The sequence below is a fragment of the Pinus tabuliformis genome, chromosome 1_2 (genome assembly GCF_031772625.1).
Source record: "Pinus tabuliformis cultivar Carrire ecotype Pingquan chromosome 1_2, CPIR1, whole genome shotgun sequence".
In the NCBI taxonomy this organism is placed as follows: domain Eukaryota; kingdom Viridiplantae; phylum Streptophyta; class Pinopsida; order Pinales; family Pinaceae; genus Pinus; species Pinus tabuliformis.
The window spans coordinates 333,129,852-333,144,112 of NC_142298.1; the positions used below are offsets into that span (position 1 = coordinate 333,129,852).

Consider the following 14,261-nt stretch of genomic DNA (forward strand, 5'->3'; position numbering starts at 1 on the left):
ACGATCAAAATCAGTTCAATCGTCTAACACCATAAATCTACGGTGAACAATAGGACACCGCGACGGCTAGGGCAATTCATTTCAAAAGGAGACGCCTTATGGCGTAAAAATCGCGAGATGGACATGGGTTTAGGGCACATACACAGATTCATTGTGACTGCCCTATGCAGCATATGTGATGATATTTATAATCAACAATAACACGAATTACATTTGTCATTACAATATCAGTGTTTTCATTTTTAAATAGTGTATGGTGGGTTATCTCAAGGAATGGGGATTGAGTTGGTTTTTTTTAATGAGTATCATAATTTAAGGCATGGCTATTGAGTTGTGTTTTTCATGAGTATTATAATTCTAAGTGTTATTCTAAGTGTTCAATAATAATAATTAGAACTGTGTATTTTTATTTTTTTTCCCGAGAGAGAAAGAGAGTTATAGATTATGTTTTTGGTTATGGTGGGTAACTATTTAATTGATTATATCTATATATATTACTAATAATATATTAATTTATATGGGTCCCCTTCTTACAAGAACCTTGGTTGAAAAAAGTTTCATATGGAAAACATGTTTGACTTGATTTAATTTAATTGATAACTAAATTAAAAAATTGCATAGATCAAATTGATTTAGTTCAAATTGCATAGATAAAATTTAGTTTAATTGATACATAGCATCCAGATGATATCAAACTATATATATATATATATATATATATATATATATATATATATATATATATATATATATATATATATATATATATATATATATATTAAATTATGATTTAATCAAAACATAAACACTTTTAAAATATATCAAATCCCCAAGATGTGGTCTATTATTAAATGGAAAGGTTTGATCTCGGTGAAACTATGTGTCTGCGAAACTAATCAGGCACAGTTTCTTTACCGCTCATAAAGAACAAACAAAGACAATACAACCTTAAGGTATCGTGAAAAAAACGAAGACAAGAGAGCGTTAAACGGACGCAAGACAGGCTACGCGAATGTTCCTCGGCATTAAATGCTTGCTTGCTTGCTGTGGCAATCGCTCTGCACCTTCAGTCCGTGAACGTGGTCCTTTCCTTCAAAACCCTTTTTGAAAAATTTCATCCTATACTCACCAAAAGAAACTCCCTGGTACAATGGAGGATGCTCCTCGTCCGTCAATTCTGTCCTGGGTGACACCACCACATCAGGCGCTGGGCTGCAAAACATGGCCCATGACATTCTCGAGCGGTCTTTGTGCACCACGCTCCTGTGCTCGATGCTCCTGTATTTCCCATTGCTCAATATCTGCTTCATCAACATACCAGCTGTTATCAACCCAATTAATCGTTTCAGCATCTCAGTATCAGTCTGCTAGGAGTATGATTTCAACCTACCTCCAACTGATCACCGACGTTCACAACCAGAGCGCCAGGAACGCATTGGACATCAAGCCACTCCCCATCTTTGCGAATTTGAAGCCCTGGGCATTGGTCGTCGAGGAGAATGCTCAGCGCGACGATGTTAGAATGGGGTGCCAATCCCACAACCAGATCCGGTTGAGGACACGGTGGATAATAATTTATTCTGATATGCAATTCCTTCCTCTCCTCTCCCACGCTTTCGTTCAGAGAATTTTCCGTCTCTAAGCCCAGATCACGCGACAATACCGCCATCACCCACTCGAATAACTTGGACAACTCTCTGCTGTATTCATCCATAGCTTCCCTGCAACCACAAAATTTGTTTTCAGACATCTTAGGCTTAACCCTTCTCCACACAAATACGTGAAATCATGATGACCCTGTTTCTTTAACTCGATTTTTTTTAAAGACATTGAGCAGAAACAATATGTATAAGCATTCAGACACCAAAGTTATAATACTAGCACAAGATCATCGTTACTTTAATATGGAATTACATCATTACTTTAATATGGAATTACAGATGGATATATAAGGCGCTGAACCGAAAACGAAAATTCATACGAGCCCACAAAAACACAACCCACGGACGCTCATGCTCAAAGTAAATTCCGGTTACTTATGACATGCAGGGTTCAATTACTTGCAGGTTCTGTATATCCTTTACAGCTCTTCTCGAATTTCTTGCGCCTGTGAACTCCTCGAGCTTCACTGTAGACAAAGACAAACCCTGGAACTGTTGATTCTCGGAAAATTCATACGAGCCCACAAAAACACAACCCACGGACACTCACGCTCAAAGTAAATTCCGGTTACTTATGACATACAGGGTTCAATTACTTGCAGGTTCTGTATATCCTTTACAGCTCTTCTAGAATTTCTTGCGCCTGTGAACTCCTCGAGCTTCACTGTAGACAAAGACAAACCCTGGAACTGTTGATCCTCTCCCTGCCGAATCCCGTCGTCAAAATTGAGCTCATAACTCGGTGGATCGTACTGGAAACGTTCAACAAGAATTAATGGTTTGTTCTAAAGAATCTGGAAGAAGGGTCTGCTTGGCCCACCAACCCAACAAAATCAACAACGCCTGTTGTACCCACACAGATTCATGAAAGAAGAGGTTTGGGCATTACAAAGGTTGGGGATTATAGCGTTTCTTCCACCTGGCGATCTTGCAGTTTTTCCGGCCGATTGAGGTACTCGGCTGACCGCAAATAACCTTACACCATAACTTAGATCAACGATCAAAATCAGTTCAATCGTCTAACACCATAAATCTACGATGAACAATAGGACACCGCGACGGCGAGGGCAATTCATTTCAAAAGGAGACGCCTTACGGGGTAAATATATAATATTTTTAATTTATAAATAATTATATATATATATATATATATATATATATATCCAAATTTTATTAGTCTAAATTGGAATTTAGTAACTATGGTACACAGAGCAACTCGATGTGGATAGGACAAAGTATGGAGGATTTGTGAGCTGGATGTGGATAAGACAAGGTATGGAGGATTTGTGAGCTGAAGCCCCACCGTGAGCCATATTTCCCATGCTATCAGGCCATAAATGAACAACTGATGTATATGCCCACCGGCATTTATTGGTCCCCAAAGCCCCACCAACTGCGGTTGTTGCTTAGAATATTGGTGATTACGGTAGCCAATCAATGAGAGTTAATGTTTTTTTTTGTAAGCTGAGGCATGATTCTATTACTATACAAAGAAAGAAAAACTATGTACATATACATTGCGCCACCCGCCCAGAAGGGAAACCGGGTGGCCTTCGAAAGTATATAAGCCCCATCCAAAAGAAGTATATGTTCAGTTCATCAAACCTGATTAAGAAACCCTCTATTCTACCTAAAAACATACTATGCATAGCTCTAAAGATAATCATGCTGTGCTGGACTGGTACTAAACCATCTAAGATATGAAAATTACAAAAAGAGTCATATAATAACCTCCATAATCTACTGCTTCATGGCGTCAGTCTTGATATCAGGTTCTGCCTTGACTATCCCACTGTCTTTGAGCATCTGGATCAGCTGGTCCATCTTCCTGTCCTGCATCATGAGAGTCACTTGCATATTCTTCATTTCCTTTTTCAGGTTAGGCATCCCTTGGGCAATCTCCACCATTTCAACTGCAACTTGTTCCATTGCCTTGGCAAGTAAACGTTTCATACCCCAATATACATGCAAGGACTGCTTGTAGAGGGACATCCTCCCTCTGGTGTGGCCCGGATCCGGGAGAAAATTCTCCCAGTCTGCCATCTCAGGGTCAGATTGGTCCTGCATCGCCTCTTCTTCCAGGTGGTCGATAATCCTCCGAATATGGTGATGGGTTTCGTTAACGTAAGCATCCTCGGCCTCCTGGAGTTTGCGCCGCATGTCCTTCTTACCTCGCTTCCTGCCTGAAACCCCGGTGCTGAATCCTTCCTCATACATGTCTCTACGAGCTCGGTTCTTACCTCTACCCCGCGTACTACCGCGACCCCTTCGGCCTCGACCTCGACCACGGCGTCCATCCACCTCCTCATCTTCATCTTCCTCCGGGCGTCCGTCATCCTCCTCAACATCATCGTCTCTGGCGCCCACTGAACCAGAATGCCTCATCCATTTGCCAACCTTGCCTCCCGAGGTCGGCCGGGGTGGCTCGTCTGCATAATAGTCTCCTTCCTGGTCTTCGGACTCCTCAGAGATATCCAGGTAAATGGATCGCAAAGTTTCCTCAGCCGCCTGTTTCCCTTTCTCCTCCAGAACTACCCCCTGACTACGCGTTTTCCTACCCTCAATTCTGACTGCGGCCAACAGCAATTGCCAAATTCTTGTGTTAGGCGGACCCAATTCTACCATACAATGCTCCAACATAAGCGCCGAACCTCCCACACGCTGTTGAGATTTATACAGACAGAGCCCGATTCTTCTACAGGCATGCAATAGCAGAACCCTTCCATGCAACATTATACCGCCGATCGACCACCTCTCCTCGTTATTGTTAGTTAACTCCCAAGCCTGCTCATTATTACACGTCGCAGGACTGAGGCCCTGATGTGATAAGCTCCTTGGCCTCCTGATGCCACCGCACTCCCACCTCAGTACCCGCCCTGCATTCGGCCTTGGGATGGTCATTTCATCCCATGTCTGCTTAAATTCGTTCTGCCAAATGGGAATTTTGACAGCATCGTACATGATCCCACCGCAATGTTCATTATTATTCCATTCGTTGCGCCTCCGAATCATTATGGGAAGGTAGCTAAGCAGTCCTGTCACGCCCGATCGCCTCATCATTGTCCTGTCGTAGGATGGTTGACAACTCAGCCCACCGTGGATCCGCCTGTAACACACCCCAGCTACCATCCATCACCCGAGTTAATGTTAACATTAATTGAATTCGAGGTATTTATTGAATCTTGAAGACTTTTGCAAAGACAGGGAGAACATGCATTCCGTCGAGGAGTTGGACTGTCGCATTCCGTCGAGAAGTTGGACTGTCGCAGTTAATTAATGGGAATGCTCATCTCTTCGTCTTTAATTATAACAAAGAGACCCTCCTCCTTCGTTCGGCTTGGCATATGAAAGCCACCGTCCAAGTATACGAATGCAATCGAAGGGAACTATGATTTGGATGTTTCTCCGTCGAGATTTGGTGTTTCTGGTTTGAAATTTATTGTACATCAATTTTCTGGATTGTGATTGTGATATGATAATTTTTTTATATTATTGAATGGATTTAATGGTTGAAAGTGTATTTTTTTAAGAAGTTATAGATTGCAAATTAGAAGGATAAAGTATATATGTTTTTTAGGTTTAATAATTAAATTTTTATATAAAAAAAATAGATACTTTGTCTTATACATAAAAAAAATTCATACATCAATTTAATCCAATTTAATATTTAATCATAATTTTAAAATTAAATAATAATATTAATTAAAATATATTACACAAAAATCTTAAAATTAAATAATTAAAATAATAATAATAATAATAATAATTAAAATATATTACATGAGAATCCTAGAAATATGTTCTGGCCATTTGCTTATATTAGGGAGTTCGGTTTTTTGGATTGTGATTGTGTGATCACAATTTTCTTATATTATTGAGGTATGATACACTAGAATCTCTGAAACATGTTCTCCCCGTTTGTATTCCAAGAGGACGCTTCAAGGTTAACTGATTTTTTAGTTGTTTATTTTGTAATGTGTCATTTCCCTCGTGAAAAGTAGGTAACATAAGCAACATTTAATTAAGTGCTCATTCTTGACATACAAAACACATATTTACTGCTTTTATATATATATATATATATATATATATATATATATATATATATATATATATATATATATATTTTATCAAGGGGGTATTTTTATGAAAATTAAATATTTTTCATTTTTATAGCACATGGCCATCATTTGAAAATTTAGCTAAAATCTGTATTATTATTAAATATATAGATCATTTTGAGGATGAGCTTTTTTCAAGGTTACTGGATCAAATTTCAAGTGGTGATTGTGTAGTGTTTTAGAAGATAAGAAATGTTAAAAAATCCAATTAACTTAAAACTGGTATGATCATACCCTTAAGTCATAATTATCCGAATGACAAATTAAACCTAAATAATAAAAAACAACATAACAAACAAACAAACAATATATATATATATATATATATATATATATATATATATATATAAATAATTCCACTATAATTTTTAACTAGTCATAAATATATAAACAATTAGATTTCCTTTCCTTTAAATTACATTGTTCTCTCACAATTGAAGAAATATTCACTTCAAGACTTCATTTCTTTTTTTTTCAGAGAAAAAAAAAATCATGGCTTTATATTAAGTGGATATAAAGGTCAAAATATACATATTCAGAAGAGACTGATTGTCATAGATGCCCAGGCCTCTATATAATGATGAAGGACTAAACCATGATAGTAAATAATACCTATCAACATTTACAAAAGAACTTTGATAAAAGAAGACACATACCACAGTGTTAGATTTACATATTCACAATTTGAAATGCCAATTTCCATGAATGATCGTAACGGATTAGAATGTCTTTGAATTTTTTATTTAGTTCTAATATATATTTTGATTTATTTAGTTCTAATATATATTATGATTGTGTGAAATATCTTGCAAATGTAAATAAGATTTTGATTTAAGATTGTTAGTGTCAGGATTAAGTTTAATAAAATATGATTTAAAAATTTTATTTGGTTTTGATTATAAATGTAAAATATAATTTTAAATCTAATATTATAATTTAAAAAAATATAATTTAGACTTAAAAAAAGTCTATAAAAATATTTGAATTTTATAAAAATTAAGTGAAGATTCAAAATATTAAATATACCAAATTAATTATATTATATATATATATATATATATATATATATATAACTTAGGACTTATAATTGTAAAATCTTATTAACTCAAAATATAATTCACACACAACATAATTTTGATCAACATTTTTTTTTGTAAATTACATTACCAACTAAACTATATATATGTATGATAATTGTAAAACCCTATTCTACTCAAAAGCATAGTTTTGATAAACTTTTTTTTCTAAAGTACATTACCAACTAAACAACAATTTTTTTAATGAAATAATATAACAGTTGAGGAGAATTGAAAATGTGAATATTAATATATTATCTTGCAATAGAAATAACAAGCATTGTAAGTATAGGTATGAAGCTTGAAACAATACCATAATGCTTTCTTCCATTCTCTATGCTCTTATAAGGAAATAATATGACCAGTTCTCGTGTGTGGATTTCGACATGCAATTTTCCACAACAGTATGAATTTTTCACTGGAAAAGCAATCCGTAAATATCATAAATATCATATATTTCTGATTGTGATTGTTCCCCAGCAAAGATGTTTAAAGAAAACAATCGGCCATTTCGATTAGCTTGAACTTTTTTATATATAAACACGGTGTCTAGGGAACAAGAGGGAATTGCGAATTCTAAATCCATATGTCTGAGGCTCCTCCTATTACATTAGAAAATATTGCAAGTGTATCTGCACAAAAAACAATGCGGCCTAGGATGAAATGTTACAAAGAAATTTCATGGATTCTTGGACAATAGGTCGTCACTAATTTTCATATAGAATTCATTCACATTATGTTGTTCTTATGTTCGTAAGTTCAAAACAACTGAATTAGAAAATTTTACTCGAGACTTTTTTAAATACCCATCCTCTTCCATCGTTAATTTCAGAGACTCAAAATTTTCTACCTTTTCCATTGTCAATTTCAAAGGCTTTTTTCTGGTGAAATGCTTGTATTTTGCAAAACAATGATAAAAACATTACTTTACTTTTAAAAAATTATTTAATTTAATGTTTCTTTACATTGTCAAGTTAAAAGAAAATTGGTTTCTAGCCAGGCCGGGCTTTTGGAGCATGGGCTTTTCAAATAAATCTTAATTAAAATTTTTAAAAGAACAAATAATTATTCCATATTTTATTTGGCCTTCACTTTACACCCTGCATCGTGATTGCTCCTTTTCATTGGTCATATTTAACATAAATGATTTGATATATAAGAATGTATAATTAAGAAACAGAGATTTCTAGCGATATGAGTGAAATGCATATATTTGAACCAATAAAATGACCACAAAATCTTCCCATGTTAGAAATAACTGTGGGAGAAAAGTGTGATATATACATAGCTTGTTGTGTTCACGATTCATTGTGCACTCTCTATGATTGCAGTAAAAGCCACTATATCAACGAGGAATTCAACTACCGGAAGAATAGAATGCCAGACTCGGACTAGGGTAAATTGAGATGGAACCCTCGTGACTGCTACTTTACCAGGTGGTAAATTTTGTAAAGTGTGTTACAGAATAGCGCGACAAAACATTAACAGAGGCAACAAAATGCAAAATAGTGGGTTTATTTAAGAATTCAGAGGCAACACAATTTCATGAGAGAGACAAATTTGTAAAACATAAATACATTAATAATAGAGAATGAAATCACACTTCACATTACACAGAATCCTTGGCCTTGCTTGAATTTTAAGGCTTGGGAAAATACAAATTTATAGATGAGAAGATCTAGAATGCTACATCTGAAATTCATGAACAAAGTGACATTAAAAGTCAAATGAAAGTGGTGGTAGTGGATGAGTGGATGGTAGTAGATTCAAAGTTGGTGTGATTGTCAGAGAGACGATTGTGGGAAGACGATGCCAAAATATTCATTGGTCTCACATTGAACATTCTCCCACTTGAAACCAAATGATGAGTCATGAATCAAGTCACAATGGTACCATGCCTCCACATAACTCATGTTTGTTTCTTGGTAGAATCTTAGTGACCATATCAATAAGGTTCTTATCTATATGGATATTTTCCAAGGATAATTTTCCTTCCTCCAACTCATGAAGGATCCAATGGTACCTTAAGCCAATGTGCTTGGTTTTTGAGTGAAATGATTAGTTTTTCACCAAGTGAATCACACTTTGACTATCACAATATAACACATATTGTCCTAGTTTATTCCTATCTCTCCTAAGAAACACTACATCCACAACGTCTCTTTACAAGATTCTATCGCAGCTATGTACTCTGCCTCTATTGTAGAGAGAGCTACTATTCTTTGTAGCCTTGACACTTAAGATACAACTGCCACTACAAATGTGTACAAATAACCTCTAGTGGACTTTTTGGTGTCCATATCTCTTCTTATGTTCTTATACCAATAAGAGTCATAATTTTTAAATGGTTGATGTCAAATCTGTAATATGTATATACTTTTGCTTTCTGCAAATGTTTTCCATATTCAAAAAATCAAAAAATGTAAAGAGGGTATGTCCTAAAAGAAAAATCAAAGGACGAAAAGAATGAAAAACATCAAAAAAATGAAAAAATGAACCCCAAGAAGAAAAAAAAGACCATGAAAGTGTGCAAGTCAAAATGCCACAACTATTTGTTTTTGATGTAGAATAAAATGATTTTGTGCATCTTGTTACCTTTGCCACAATCCATGGATGGTCAAAATTCTTAAACTTGACTATTTCATGTTTTCAATTTTATGCGTAGAGATAGAGAATAAAATCTGACCAAACTGTTTAATATTGGCAGATAGGTAGAGTTAATAAAAAGAGCTCAATTGTTTAATCTAAGCCCTTGGATGAAATAAGGATAGACTTAGATAGATTACTTTTGTAAAAGAAAGAAATTTTTTTATAAGGGTTTGCTAGCTTAAGTACACCTTAATAAAGAGTAGAAAAATTAGTAGGATGAGTAGATGCGTAAGTAGTTGAATGGTTGCAGAATTGTGATAATTGATTATACAAGATCATATAATTTACTTTCATTATCAAATTTTTAAAAGTATGGATAATAATTGAGAATTTACCAAAGAACGCAAAGTCAATTGATTAACCTCCCTCATTCATTACATTTTCTACTTAACTAATTTCCAAGAAAAGTCTTAAAGCACCTAAAACCTTAAGTTAAAGGGGTTTAGAGCATTTCTTGACTTTTAGAGGGACCGGACCCTCGACCCAATAACTTATAGGTTATAAGTACTAAAATTCCCTCATAACCATTCACCCCTTTCAATTCATTCATTTTCTCCTAAAAGATCCCTTTTCGTAAGGTAAAAGCACCATTTGCCAAGGGAAAGTAATCACCCCCCAGGAAAAACCCTTTTTCACAAAAACCCACAATTGCGCGTTTAGCCTAAGTTATAATGTTCTGTGTGAAAAGTAAATAAATTTCAAAACAAATTATACTTAGCGCACTTCGTTTTTCCGTCATCATTTCATATTAACTTCTAACTTTATGTATTAAATCCTAAAAATACCCATTTTCCATATAATTTATTAAAAACCGCTTTAATTTTAATATTCCACCCCGAAGTCTAAAACATAAAATTTATTAATGTATTGATTAATGGGTTAATTAAGTTGATCAATGACTAATTAATAAGCAAGACCCACCACTGAATAAAAGAGATTAATTAACCGATATTTGGTTAATTAATAGTCAACCCTGCCAATGAAATCACTTCCAACATCATTAAACCTCCATAATCCTTCATTAATTAAACCCCGCCCGGCCCCTCCATTAAACTTCATATCAAATCATCACCCCAATGTTATAAGCATATTTGGACACTACAACCCCAATCACATATGTCCATAAACCAAGGGCTTCTAAGCCCCTACAAGTGTGGTTTCATACCCTAAAGGAACAAGGTGAGCTAATTACATCATTTCCCAGAAGTTATCCCCGAAAAACTACTCAGAACTAGTCAAAATTGGACCATACAGACTGCTCCATGCTGAAGGTGTGATGCATCTCACCTGGTACACATGGGAGCTGCGATGCATACTGAAAATCCCTTCTGTAGCGTGCGATAAGCGAGAGCGGACAAATGGCAGAAGCAGTTTTCTAGGTGGAAACTTAAAGAATCTTCTAGAAACTGCTCATATGACACTTGCCTCTCTCAGTTCACCCAAGGATGAGTAAGAGATCATGAAATCTCCAAGTGGAACCAAGAACTATCAGTGAAATTACACTAATCAAAATCCCATAAGTTGACTCACTCTCCTGCAAACATCTGTATATGGATCCCTCATCGCAGAGATTCAGAGGTTGGAATTTTGTAATTAGTAAGGAAGTGTTGTTGGTTTCTCTTTAAAGACATTGTATTGTTGGGTGATCTTGTTTTGTATGAGGTGAAGAGGGCTTTCATGCTGGGAGGATGATGCTGGATCAGACAGCTTGGTTGTAATCCTCTGTTCTACTACTTCTATCAATAAAGTTATTTGAGTTTTCCTCCATATGCTTGTATATATCTGAATCTTGTATTTGTATATGCATTTATATGGTTAATATACATCTGATCCTACATTGTTTATGGTTATAGATATCTATGCTTTGATGGTATTTTGCTGCTTTGACTCTACAGGTGTTCTTTGAAGCGGGACAAGTGAGAAAGGAGTGGTGAAACCTCTACAAGGGAGAGAGGAAACAAGCAAGGAGACTAGCGAAAGACTGAGGTTGGTACTCTCTGCTTCTCTCTCATCTATCTCTCATAAAGGAAAACACAAGTAACTTTAGTTTGTTTGTTTCTAAGATAGCTACCTGTCTTAGTGGGACTAGTAGCTTTGAAGGGACACTAGTTTTCCCGATAACAAAATGGCGACTCCCCTGGGGACCGAATAGTTTGTTTGTTTTGTTACTGTTGTTTGCTTTATAAACCACAGACGGAGACTAAAGTTAAGCTAGGTAACCTTCGAACTTATTTTTCTATGCAACTGCAAAGTAGATCAATGTTGCTTCAATCAATCTCTGGGTTGGTTTATGAATTGAACATCTGACTTGCAAACATCCTAATTTCCATAGTGGTAGCTCAAATGACCTCATTAGATCAGCCCCTATACTTTGTGTTTACTAAGTATCATTAGCTCAACCTAAATCCTTGAAATTAACTGCAAACTGTGAGTGAAAACCAAGCTGAGTCTCGTCCTTGGACCATCGTACTATCTCTCATTGGAAATTTGGATGCATCTCACCTCCCATGTGTCGCAGGTGAGATGCATCCCTGTTTCCCTGTGTTACAGGTGCGATGATTGAGTAAGACTGTTTATGCCTACAGATTTTGGTTTTTTCTCATTGTCTTCAGCTTTATTCAGTAGTTTTTGTTGTGTATGATCAGTATATCACTATCAAAACCATCTTCATTTGCATTATTCAGCCTCCACTGATAAGGAATTGTGAATGTTTTTTTTATGTATTTTTCATCATTTAGAGTTCTCCTTTGCAAATAGTAGCTTAATTGAACTGTCATCTTTTGATTTGAAAGTGTCGCAACTGTCATTTTCAGTCAAGAAAAAGAGTGTCGTAAAGCATTCCTCTTTTATATAGTCGATTACACTTTTGCCATTGTATTTGATTTGAATTAATAGTATTTCAAGTGTCGAAAGCAATTTTAAATTCGAAATCGCAAAGTGTCATCCTAGTATTCCTTTCGTTTTTTGAATTCGAAATCAAAAACTGTTGTCTTAGTCTTACTTTCGTTTTTTTGAATTCGAAATCACAAATTGTCCTCTTAGCCTTCCTTTCATTTTTTGAAGAGAAAATTGTTAGTATTGTTGCTTTGAAAGAATATAGTTCAGACCTGTACTTAGTTTTCTTTTTTCATTCTCACATTAAGGAAATTGAAAAACAATACATGCATGTGCATTTTCATTTAGTCTGCGTGCTGAAATTGATTTAGGAAAAGTGCATCTAGTGTATGCTCTCTACTCTATGTTGAAAGAATTTCATTCCTCTTTCCTTAGTAGCTAGGATTTTCATTGCAAAAAGAAAGTAAAAGATTGTTTATCATCTTAGATTGCATATTTAGGAATTGTATATCTACATCATGCGGTGAACCTTCAAGGCAAACTTCTTAAGAAAGATAAACTGTAAAATAAACCTCAATGAACATAAAAACGCTTTGGAATCTAACGCACAACATCTAGAAGTCTAGGCTAGAGATGTATTCTGGTGTCGTAAAGCCTGGTAACTATCGCTTTCATCGTAGGTTGTGTGATTCCTCCTCTTTGAGACGACAAGTACCAGTACAGACTTGTGCTCCCACGTACCGCCGAGTATATATTGGGAGACCACAATAGGCTATATCCTTTATCCTTAGGAAGCTATGTCTACCGCCTTATCGATCGCAATGCACTGAACACAACATTCGGGAAGATTGACTATCATACCATAAAAAGTATCCTGCAGTTTTGCAATTGGTTTGGTAATCCCTCCGTCTAGATATCCAGAGTAGTCACTTTCGTTGCTTTTCAGACTCATTAAAAGAAAAGGTCCATCTGAGCACTTGTCACTTCAGGCTCATTAAAAATCGAAGGCGACTAGAGTCATCTTCAGCTTTTTCTCGACTCTTAAAAATTGAAAGAGCAAGTTGTGTCAAAGCATCATAAAATTTGTTTTAATCGGAATAACGTCACTGTTCCCTCGTTGGTCTCAGGTTGAGAAAATGGAGTCTACCAATCAAGGATTTCCCCTTGGGGGAAATCCTAGTCCCTTCTCCTCTTGGGGGGATGTTGGTTCTCCATACATGGCTACATTGTCCCTTCCAGGACTCACAATTGGCCTGCCAGTATGGCTTTTCTCGACCTCTGTCATTCAAAACACCGCAATTCCTCAATAATCAAATCAACAACCAGATGATCCTAAAGTCACTCCCCCACCTTCTACTTGATTCATTTCTCCCTCTCCTTCTTCCTCTTCGCTTGGTGAAACTAGTAACACTAAAAACCAAGTAACCAAGAAGAAGAAGAAAGAGTAGGAGGAGGAGAAGAAGAAGCCAACGACGAAAGGGGGCAACCATGCACTGTCTGGCGAAAATCCACGCGCTGCACCATCCAAACCTAAATCTCCATGTATCATTTGCAAGGGAGACCACTATCATCGAGATTGTCCCTGTATCCCACAGATCTTGAGGGACTGGTCTCCTCGCTTGCACAATCTGGTGCCTTCAACCTCTGACGATCATGTTGAGAGCACATCATCAACTAGTGAAAACAAAACCAATGGAAAGAAAGGAAGATCTAAATTTCCTTATAGACTGTGTGAAGGTGATCATGACATCCATCGTTGCCCTTTCCTGGACGAAGCTAAAAGAGTCTTGGATAACCGCCCTTCTTCACCGCAGCGACTTCCTCCTAGATACAAGAAACTCTTGTCGAGTCCATCGCTAGTTGAAAATCCGACTGGAACATCTTTGTTGTCAGTCGAAGCACCTATCATTGAAGATAAA

General features: G+C 36.1%; 1 protein-coding gene across 1 annotated transcript; it reads right to left on the reverse strand.

Moving 5' to 3' along the window:
* Positions 1-809: 809 nt before the first annotated feature.
* Positions 810-2,974, reverse strand: LOC149205717 (jasmonate-induced oxygenase 2-like). The gene is made up of 7 exons (XM_089397489.1): positions 2,965-2,974; positions 2,581-2,636; positions 2,245-2,413; positions 2,061-2,153; positions 1,923-1,956; positions 1,391-1,721; positions 810-1,301 (listed from the first exon to the last, which is right to left on the reverse strand). Exons 1-7 carry the CDS (start codon positions 2,972-2,974, stop codon positions 1,026-1,028), a joined length of 969 nt encoding a protein of 322 aa, XP_089253615.1. The 3' UTR covers positions 810-1,025.
* Positions 2,975-14,261: the final 11,287 nt, after the last annotated feature.

Coding starts and splice junctions, on each gene's coding strand:
- LOC149205717 (XM_089397489.1), bottom strand. Junction 1,957..2,060: donor AGGATATACAGAACCTGCAA/GTAATTGAACCC, acceptor TTTTCGGTTCAG/CGCCTTATATATCCATCTGT. Junction 1,302..1,390: donor ACGTCGGTGATCAGTTGGAG/GTAGGTTGAAAT, acceptor TTGATGAAGCAG/ATATTGAGCAATGGGAAATA.